Source organism: Salvia hispanica, chromosome 3 (assembly GCF_023119035.1).
Source record: "Salvia hispanica cultivar TCC Black 2014 chromosome 3, UniMelb_Shisp_WGS_1.0, whole genome shotgun sequence".
NCBI lineage: Eukaryota > Viridiplantae > Streptophyta > Magnoliopsida > Lamiales > Lamiaceae > Salvia > Salvia hispanica.
This window is the reverse complement of record NC_062967.1, coordinates 3,059,049-3,069,760: the sequence shown is the minus strand read 5'-3', so window position 1 is coordinate 3,069,760 and position 10,712 is coordinate 3,059,049. Positions and strand designations below refer to the sequence as shown.

General features: G+C 39.5%; 2 protein-coding genes across 2 annotated transcripts in view; one reads left to right on the top strand and one right to left on the bottom strand.

Moving 5' to 3' along the window:
* The window catches only part of LOC125215172 (glutamate receptor 2.1-like), a 3,244-nt gene extending 1,231 nt beyond the window's left edge, over positions 1 to 2,013 (top strand). The window contains exon 3 of the mRNA XM_048116507.1: positions 1,808 to 2,013. Coding sequence (XP_047972464.1) covers positions 1,808 to 2,013 — 206 coding nt within the window. The remainder of the gene's footprint in view (positions 1 to 1,807) is intronic.
* A 2,903-nt stretch (positions 2,014 to 4,916) lies between these two features.
* LOC125215156 (glutamate receptor 2.8-like) lies at positions 4,917 to 8,730 on the bottom strand. The gene is given in 9 exon segments (XM_048116486.1): positions 4,917 to 5,021; positions 5,023 to 5,118; positions 5,120 to 5,271; positions 5,274 to 5,286; positions 5,364 to 5,479; positions 5,482 to 5,769; positions 5,847 to 6,159; positions 6,238 to 7,583; positions 8,292 to 8,730. Coding segments are annotated over 9 exon segments (2,691 nt in total). The 5' UTR covers positions 8,554 to 8,730.
* Positions 8,731 to 10,712: the final 1,982 nt, after the last annotated feature.

Below are 10,712 nucleotides of genomic sequence, written 5' to 3'. Positions count from 1 at the left end.
ATTTCCTTTGAGATAAGTAAAGCTCAATCTCTCGTCTTTGGACGGGCTCGGAAACCGAAGCTCGAGCGCTAACCGGGCTCGGCGGCCCATCGGTTCGAGGAGAGGCCATCGACACAAGTAAAGGACTCTGTCCACCACAATCACCTCCACACAATCCATCTTTTTTAAAAGTATGACTATTCTTTCTTTATCTAAAAGGCATCAATTCCACTATCCTTTGCCCATCTGGCATTAGGATCACATTCCCCCAAATTCTCACGCACAAATTTTCCCACAAAAAAAATCAACACCCCATCCCCACCACCCCACGATCAAGAACAAACCCCAGAAGCCCCCAACCCCTAGATTCTTAGGCCCCCAACTCTTGAATCCAAAAAATTCTTCCCCCTCCCAACCATTTCCTCTCCATCTCCGCCATTTTCGCCCCTCTGTCACGTTAAAAATTTGGGAAAAACGCCCTTCACCTGGGGAACCGAGGGGAACACCTAAATTTAAAAAAACCCACATGTTATATGGCTAGCTAGCAAAAAAACAAAACTGTAACTAAAATTAACTTAGAGCAGTTTGGTGGGAAAAGATAAATAAACACGTATTTTAGGTCATGCGATAATTTTAAGATGATGGTTATCTACCCTAAAAATCCCTTGGGTTTTTGATAAAAAAAACATAATCCCCAAAACCCTTTGGGCCTTTTTAGGGTCCGATCATGGTGTTTTTGGGGCAGTATTTCCCTAGGAAGGCTTTATGTGGGGACTTCATGGAAGCGCAACACGGCCGGGGGCCCGAGCCTGGGGGTGATTTACGAGCGCGACTCGTCAAAATTCATCTTCTTGAGGAACCTAACACGAATGATCCCGCATGTATCCGACGTTTTTGTTCTGATCGGGGAACCCCTCGGTCCTCGGTCGGGTTCGAACGGTGAGCATCGAGTGCTCCCCGGGTACTCTGTCGGATCGGGGCCAGAAACCATAGACCAACACCATCCTTTACGGGGTTGCTCCAACCCTCCCCTCTTCATACACGAGTTTCTTAAAATTGGAAAGTAAAAAGATAAAAAAAAAAGGAAACGTAGTTATAAAAGATATAAAAAATTTGGATGGACCAAAAAAAATTTTTAAGTGAGGGTGAATGGAGAAAAGTGAAATTTTTAGAAAACCATGGTTGAAAAAGGAGAACCCAAAAATCATCAAATTGGTACCGAACCCCCCAAGTCCGTTGATCCGGTGCTCGGGTCAGTCAAGAACGATGAAGACGACAGCGAAGGTCACCCACGCCCCAAATCGGGGGGTTAGAAAATCCATGCATTCTTCCTCTTGTCATCTCTCATTGGCACGATCATGGCCCGCCCGGGTGGTAGGGGGAGGGAAATCCGTCGCGACCGTCGCCACAATCCATCTCAAAAAATATCATAGTTCGCCCTTCATCATGTTAGAAACGTTTTAGGCGGATAATTCATCTATCTTGTAGTTATATGCCAGAAAAAAGGGGAAGATCTTCCCCCGAGGAATACTTGATGGTCGGCTTTGTAATTCCCAAAATGCGAAGGGATATCAAAAAGGATTATTCAAACTCACACCAAAAGGGAATTTGGGCCCTCAACCCAAAAACATCTATGCAAACCCCCCACTCTTGTAGAATTGTCGGATTCCATGCTCTACAACCTGGGTTACTTTCACGGCCTCCAACTCTCAACTTCTTTTTATTGGTTGGGATCACCCAACCTCTAGGCCAAGACGTCGTGTCTCCGGCGGATGATCGATCCAAGCCTCGATTTGGTAGTTGAATCTGCATCGTATTGCGCTTTTAGCGTTGAGTTCTTTGACAATCCCACTCTCTTTAGTCCAATATCCAAGCCCGAACTCCATGGCCTACGAAGTTGACAATCTCGACAGGGGGCGCCTCAGCTCCCCATCGGCCAGCCTGAAGCTCCCGAGCCCTGTGAATGTTGTGTTCGACAAGGCCTTGATGAGGCTCGGCCCACCACCGACACTCCAAATCCTTGAGATCTGTTGAGTTCGTCGATTTTTGTATGTAGTTAACATCTTTAAGCTCTGCCTTCTCTGCTGCTATAGCTAATGCAGTGGCTGCATCATAAGCCCACAGCCCAAAAATGCTCAACTTATCACCAACAAGCACTTGTTTACTAAACCGAGTTTCAAGCTCTTAAGCTCTTTACTCCTCGGGACATAATGCCTCACTCCAACAACTCCCAGCATGGAATCCAGCACAGATCTATCCAGGTACTCGAGCTCGTTGGTGACCCCATTCGTCACGATCCACGCGCAATCCGGGCTCATCAGGCCGACCCTGTGCGCGATAAGGAAGAGGCGAGACGCGAGGGGGCTCATCATGTGGACCACAAACACTCTGGTCTGCATGGTCATGAGCTTGTAGAGCTCGGCCTCGATCTGGTCGTCGGTGGCGGAGGCGGGATGACGCTCCTGTAAGGTATCTGGGCGTTGGCGCGGCCGAGGCGTCGCTGAGGTAAGGCATGATGCCTTCTCCGAAGTCGTTCTCTCGTAGATGGGGACGACTTCGCCACCAAAGGCCTCTACGAGGTCGCCTATGGCGTCTACTTGGGAGGCATCGCTGAGAGTGGCGCGGACGAAGTAGGGGCTTCGGGTGGAGGAGAGGGAAGGGCTTGTGGCGGAGAAGGAGATGATGGGGACCTGGGATTTGTCTCCTAGAGAGATGAGGAAGCTGGCCTGTGTGGAGAATGTTGGGCCTAGTAGGGACTTGCACTTGCACATTCTTGAGTAGGTCTAGGCCTGCACTTTTCAAGATCATCAATTTGGTTAAATATGATTGGAGGATGATTAAATAATCATGCAAACCAAACATTTGAGTAAGTTGGATTATTTTATCAATCATGCCTATTATTATGACCAAATGCTATGATAGAGGAATAGAGCTTCACCTGCGGCCCGGCGCCAATGATGTCGGCTTTTGGGGGTCGGGTGGTGAGGCGGAGGCGAGTCTTGTAGTGAGAGTGGGTGGAATAGAAGTCGGAAAGGGCCATGGATAGGCAGTTGAAGGCCATCTCTCCGTAGCCATCCATGTCAAGATTACACCTACTTTTATGGGGATGGTTTGTGCAGCTGCCATTTTTGGGCTCAAATTTATGTTAGATAACAATAAGTAGTGGAAGATGCACAAGATGGGAATGTTATGGTTTCTTTTCTCCATCTATGTATATCAAGAATTGAGATGTATGGGATATTGATGATGCAAATGTGTTGGAATGTATATATAGGAATTAGGATAAATTTGAGAAGTTGTAGTTGTGTGGGACCCACAAGTGAGCTATTTTGCTTGAAGAAGGTTGAAACTTGAGACTATAATTGGAGTTTACTAATGTGAAGTCAAGGGATTATCTTATATACTTGCATTTGCAATTATAGTATTCATAGTTGTTGTGTTTCTCTAATAATATCTGAGTCAGTTTGATGCTGTCAAGACAAGTACTTCACTATTTATATGAAAAATATAATAAGAGCTTCGATTTTTTTTATAATATGCTTTGGAGTATGGAATGATTAAGTGTGTAATATGGCTTTACTTAGAGTAAACAGTGTTATGTTCAAGTGAAAATTACTTAAAAATTTCCCAATAGGATTGTATATGTGAAAATTCAGTGGAAATTTCTTCTGAAAAGTCAAAATTATGTTTTATCAAAATACATAGTAGTACAATTTTGTAGGCTAATATTCTTCGATTGAGTTCTACCAAATCTGTATATTGTTAGCTGAATATTTTAATTTTACTAAGCCATTACCCAGACTTAACACTGATGAGCTAGCCAACGGAAATTTTTCAAAGGAAGAATGATAAATATGCGCGAGAAAAGGTTTGTGTTTCCATTTATGTTGCTGTGGTCGTTTATATGACAATCCATAACCTGTTTGATAAAATGCCGAGACGAATGCTAAAGAAATTCTGGAAATTAACTTTGTTACTACTCAATTCTCGCTTCTGTTATTTGTGATTTGTGATTTGTGATTCTCTCTCCAAAAATCTCGTTGCGAATGTGAGGGATGGAGAGTGGTTTGTGAGTCTGTGACATAAGTAAATTTTTCATCCTTGCAAAATTTCATTTTAATAGGACTCAGCCTTCTTCAAACATAGATGAGGAGCCGCCGTGAAGAGAGCAATTTCAATGACTGTTCAGAAGCTAGTGGAAAGATATGGAGTTAAAGGTGGAAGTTGTGATTGAAAATATGCTAGTAAGTTTTGCTCTGCAATCTTTGTTAAGACACAATTTTCATATTGGCATTCCATATTTTAAAATGCTGAAACAAAGACTAAAAGAAATTCCCAATATTAACTTTGTTAACACAATGTAAGGGATTGCATAGAGAGGTGTTGTGTGGCATAATATAAGTAAACTTTTATCCTTGCAAACTTTATTTTTTTTAGGACTACCCCGTGAAGAAAATAGATGTTGCCGAAGATAGCGGAAAGATATGTAGTTAAAAAGTGGAAGCTGTGGTTACGAAATGGGGTAAGTTTTGTTCTACAACATTGTCAATGGTGCATCTAAGCGCATATGCTTCTGTGAATACATATGTGACATGTTTGTTTCCAGAATTGCAAATCTATTGCCTTTATCCGCGCCCTTGGTGCTTGGATAAATCCCATTTATATGAGCCAACTGTCTTAGTGAGTTTCCTGAGCCACGGTTGAGCTGATTGCTGGTCTTGGTCTTGGTCTTGTTCTATAACATTAGACTCTTCTCCTTCGTGCCTTATCGTGGAGCATCCTGCTTGCGCTTCAGGACTTGAAGACATACGACTTGGTGGGCCGTTGTTGCCTGGTGAGTTGTACGAGAGTGTTGATGGGTTTGGATGGAAATACTCGTTGGAAAGTTCCATCACTATTCTCGCACAATCACATCCGCAACCATTGTGATTCACTCTTCAGATTCCTTTCTTGAAGGGCTCATGACTAGTGAGGTCTTTGCTGTTGAACCTCTGGAGTAACTCCAGTGATTTGCTAGCTAGCGTTGTCTCTGCGTCAGAACCTCGACGCCACAACATGCCAATTCTCGTAGAGAAATCTAGTCACATAGATTATCAAGGCTAAAACTCCAGCTATACCTACAATCATGAAGAGCCCCCAAGAAGCTTTCTATCCCAAGACTGTTTGATGAGGAAAACTCAATAAAATCTGCACATTTGGTATCGTTTTCGAACCAATTCTTCTCAATCTCCATCATCTTCTTTCCCTCGGTAACATTTAATATAGCTCTTGAAATATCAGGCACTAGTGGAATCCTAGAGGAAAGGCCTGCACACATTACATTTAAAAAAAATAAGTACGTGTAGTATATGGATATATCAATGAGAAGGGTATGTGATATCTGCAAAACCAAAACCATCTGTCTTGTACGTTGGCCCAAACATGATGTATTTTGAGCAGTATTTAGCGAGAAAAGCTTGACATATGGTATCTTCGTCAAAAGCAGCAGATATACCACCTTTGCACTACCTTTCCTGAAAAGTTCATGCATATCCTCGGGGGAGCTATATGCTAAAAGTCTGGATTTGTCAAAGTTCAATCCTTTCAGAAGTTCAAAAACAAATGACCCATTATGGTAGCCCACAGTTTCTTTGTTTCTTATAAGCTCATTGACATCTGTGATAGTGGGTTTCAGCTCTTGGACTGTCAACATGGAAGTAAGACTAGCTGTGTAGCTCTGCGTTAGTATCAGAACCACCAAGAACCATATGATCAGCAGAAACCTAGACAAGTTGCTTATCACTCTCTCCCCTACAAAATTAAACCAATATAAATTACTTGTTAGATTAGTGTAATGTATGTGTAATGCTAGAAAATATTTAACTTACTGTTAGCGAACACCATTGTTGAAAAGGCAAACCAAAATATCGTGCCTACTTGATGCCAAAGAGGGCCCCTGAAATCTTCATTGATCCGATGTTCTAGAATCCAAATAAGGAAGCCCATGAAAACGAACGAGCAAAAGCTTGTCAACCAAAGTTTCCATGTCAGTGGCTTTAGAAATACCCATGCTTTTTTGCTTTGGTCGTTTTTAATGGGTACAACCATTATTACACCAGATTCTGTATAAGGCAGGGTGAAATCGACATACTTTGACCTATTTGCTACGATAGTTACATCTCCAACTGCAGCATCAAATTCCTGCCCATGGAATAGAAAGGTTAAGTATGAAAATGTGGTGCTTTGGTGTTTTTGAATCGTTAGTAGAAAGATACTTACTCCTTGGTGTACTGCATACACAAACTCGTCATAACTGCCGGCCATTGTATGGTCAGATGTAGCATAAGGAAAATACTCATACTGCACGCCATATGGTAGTGCTTCGATCACCATATCAAAAACATCCTTGCAGTAACCTTCCACTTTTGTAGAATTATCGGAGTTCCAAGTGATATGCATGAACTCAGAGAAACCAACCCTTACAGGTACTCCGATTCTTAACTTCTTCCCATTGGTCGGAGTGACCCAACCCTTGGGTGGATTTTTTCTATCACCTGGCCACATAATGAATCCGATGTTGGACATGGAAGTGGAATGCATATTTTTGGTAGATTTTGCAAAGTTGAGTTCTCTAACAATTCCATTTTCTTTTGTCCAATATCCTGCAACGCGGGCTCCTTCACCAATCACATTGATTATCTGGTAAGGAGGTGATTCGAGTTGTCCCTTAACTAGTTTAAAGTCTCCAGCAAGGCCTTTGAAAGTGACATTTGACAATGCCTGAATCAGTTCAGTTCCAACGGCTGAGATTCCAAAGCCTTCAAGATCTGTTGGTGTTGTGGAATCACCTGCCTTCTTCAGAAACGTAGCATTTCTTATTCCTGCCTTTTCTACTGCCATTGCTAGTGCAACTGCAGAGTCGTAAGCCCAGAGTCCAAAGATATTTAAGTCCAGATCTTGATTTGTTGGGTCTTGCTGCTGAATCTCTTTCTTGTATTTGACTTTGACTTTATGCAGCTCTCCTGATTTTGGAATATGAGGTTTTACACCTACAACTCCTTGCATATCTTCTTCTATAACTGAACGATCCATTGAAGTTAACTCGTTTGTCATGCCATCAGTTATTATCCACACATAGTCTTCACTCATCATTCCCAGTTGTTTAGCTTTGCTGAACAGGCGAGAACCAAGAGTGGTCCTCATGTGGACAATGAAAACTCTAGTTTGGTTTGTCATTAGCATGGAAAGCTCTGCATCAATCTGATCATCTGTTGCGAATGATGGTATGACACTCCTGTAAGGTATGCGCACATTTACTTTTTCCAAACTATCTGCTAAAAATGGCATAATCCCATGTCCGAACTCATTATCCACACAGATAGGCACAACCTCTCTCCATCCATAGGCTTGGACTATTGCAGCTATGGCCGTTACTTGGAAAGAGTCACCTAAGGAAGCGCGAACAAAGTATGGACTTTGGATTGACAAGAGAGACGGACTTGAAGCTGAAAATGTTATGATTGGTACTTGGGATTTGTTCCCAAGATGTATTATAAAAGGTGTCTGCATCGAGGACAACGGACCTATAATCGCTTGCACTTGGACATTCTTCAGTAAATCTAGAGCTGCATTTATAATTTAGTTGCAAGAAAAAGTAAGTCAGATTACATTTTTTTTCACAGTGCATCAGTCAGGCATGAAAATGTGAAAAGAATACAGATTCTGTTCTTCTTTTGAACTTTAGCCATCCAGTGGCAAATTTTAAGCAGTTTATAGAAGAAATCTATTTGTTGATGATGACATTTTGATATTGATTTCATTCTCTAAGTCCAAGTATTATGGCGATTAAGCTGTAATCTTTAACTATTAGTAAAACATTAACCATCAGTTTCTGATGCTTATGTACAAGCTTTCAAGTTTCAACCATGCAAGGAATGCAAATAAGTTGTTCTGTCATTTTACTGTTAAAATGTTGGAAGGCATAGTATATTGTTCAGGGCAAGCAAGTTCCGCTTAAATAGAGATGCAGCTAAGAAGAAGATAAACTTATCATACATGTCTGATTATCACAGGCTCACAGCTACATATATATGTGCAGCAAACATGTTTCGATTAACATGACAAGAGTAATAGACTTTGCTTTTTCTGTGGTTGCAGAGTGTTGGTACCGGAGGCCGGCGGGACTGGCCAAAACAGCAAAAAAGAACAAAACAGACACAGTAAGTAAAGTTTCCCATGTTCAATTGAAAATCATCTCGCAGTTAGGCCTTACTGATTGTATATTCAGCGAACCTGCGAGTTTAATAAGTAGGTTGATTTAGTAGTATTAGTACCTGCTGCAGCTGCTCCGACAACATCTTTCTTGGAGTCTCTCTTGGTAAGGACCAGCCTGGTCTGGTAATGGCCATGTTTTGTGTAGAAATCAGAGAGTGCCATAGTGATGCAGTTCAACCCCATTTTCCCGACATAATCGTCCATGTCAACCACCACTCCAACACTTACAGGGAAAGGTGTGCTCTGCACCGTGGCGCTGTTCAGCAAGAGAAGCAAAACAACAAGAGGGCAAATGGCTACCATGGGAGCCTCCAACTTCATCTTGTGCAGTTATTTGAGCTCTCAAATTTTGGATGATGATGATTATTATTTTGAGTATAGTTACTAGGTTATATCTTCATCAACAGTCCTCGTTATAGTTACCGAACTACAGTTTTATAGTTAAAATTGAGTAGTTGATGCCATATTTTTTCTCTCATATTCTCATTTGCAAATTTAGGGAGGAAATGAGATGAAATTTGACACACATGCATTAGATTTTGAATGAATATTGAATATTGGACTTGAAAAGTCTATTTTTGTCTGATAATAAATCGACAAAACATGATTTGTCAGATTCCAGCAACATGTGAGTATAAGTTAGTGGTTAGCTGGTCTATATCAAATTCAAGGCTCTAAAAGGCACAAATCTTAGATGAAATTGGCTTCTATTTCTTCATTTCTTCATTTTGGTCTGTCCTTCTAGATCATTCATATTTTTTTATAAAACTAATACAGTATAAATGAGACTCATAATTCATTAATTTTTTTATTCACTTTTCTTTCTATTTTTTAAAATTTATGTCGAATCAAATGATTACTCCTATTTCAGAACTGTGGGAGTAGATAACCTAGCATTTAATGCATGGATCATATCATACCAGCTACCACAAATAATAATAAAAGTTGATACTAAGTAGTACTCCTTCCGTCCCGCTTTAACAGTCCCATTGATTTTTCTGCCTTTTTGTTTTGTAAAAATGATAAAAAATAGTTAAAGAGGAGAAATGATAAGTTAAAAGAGAGAATAATATAAAGAAGAGTCTTATCTACATTATTGTCTCTCTTACTTTACCATTTCTCCAATTTAACTATTTTTTATCATTTTTACAAAAAAAAGGCAGAAAAGTCAATGAGACTGCTGAAGCGGGACGGATGGAGTAATACATTTAAAGCGAAATCAAAAGGAAAGAAAACGGAAACTTCCATAAATTTCCTATACACTTGATTGACTATATAGTTAGAAATTAGGAGTAATTTTTCAATTTCCATATTCCATTTTAGATGAAAAGGTCATATTTAGCTTTTGAAAGCAAAAATAATATTACCGTTGGTCTCTAAAATTATCTATAAATAGGTATGAAGTCATTTTTCATTTTTTAAACGAAAATATCATTTTTGGCTTTTCTCTCTCACTCATTTGTCACACATTTCTCTCTCATGTAGCGACGGTAGCGTTTACCTTGACTTGACTGAATATTATGAAATGTGAAACATTAAGAAGATGAAGAAATTAAAAAAATACAAAAGGCTATCAATTAATGAGGTGGGGTTATGATTTATGAAAAGGGCAGCTTTAAATGGATTTTGCCGCCTCTAGTAGAAATTAGCATATGCATGTACTGGTTCCAATTAAATGTTAAGAAAACTATCTAATGTCTAGATACATAAAGATTCAATCGAAGCAAAAAAAATGTTCTTATTAATTTTGTGTACATATAAACACATAGTAGTACTTACTAATTTACTCAAATATCCTTAATTTTTACAAAATATTATTTGAAGAGTTTGAATTGCTGTAAAAAAAGTAAAGGATAAAATTAATTGTAGTACTACAAATGAATTTGAAGCTAAGATTAATTTTTATTGAGAAAGTGTCCATGATAATCGTTTTCTTTATAACGTTAAATAAATGAGTAAAATAACAAATCAAACTTGATTTTTATAAATAAAAATGCTAACTTGCATTATATGAGCATGATGCTCACATAAGCTATGTAGTGTGTGTATATATATATATATATATATATATATATATATATATATATATATATATATATATATATATATATATAGGATGTGAGATTATTTAGGCTAATTGAGAAATGAGATGCAATATCAGCCACTCATTTTTATTAAATGAGTGGTCCAGATTTTGCCACATAATAAATATTTTTAGATTAATTTAATATGAAAGGGCAGAATAGTAATTTTATGTTTTAATTAGGGATGAAGAAGATGGCCACCCAGAGAGTCGATGCGGTGATCCAATCATCATTCTTCTCTCTCAACCAGATCAATCCTTCGAAATTCTTCGTCATTTCGCTGATTTCTCATCGGAAGCTTTGTTTCTTAGATATTCCGGATAGGTGGAGAGAGCTTTCACGAGCGCGCTTCGATCCTTCACCGTTGAAGCTGAAGGAATCGGCGTTTTCGACGCC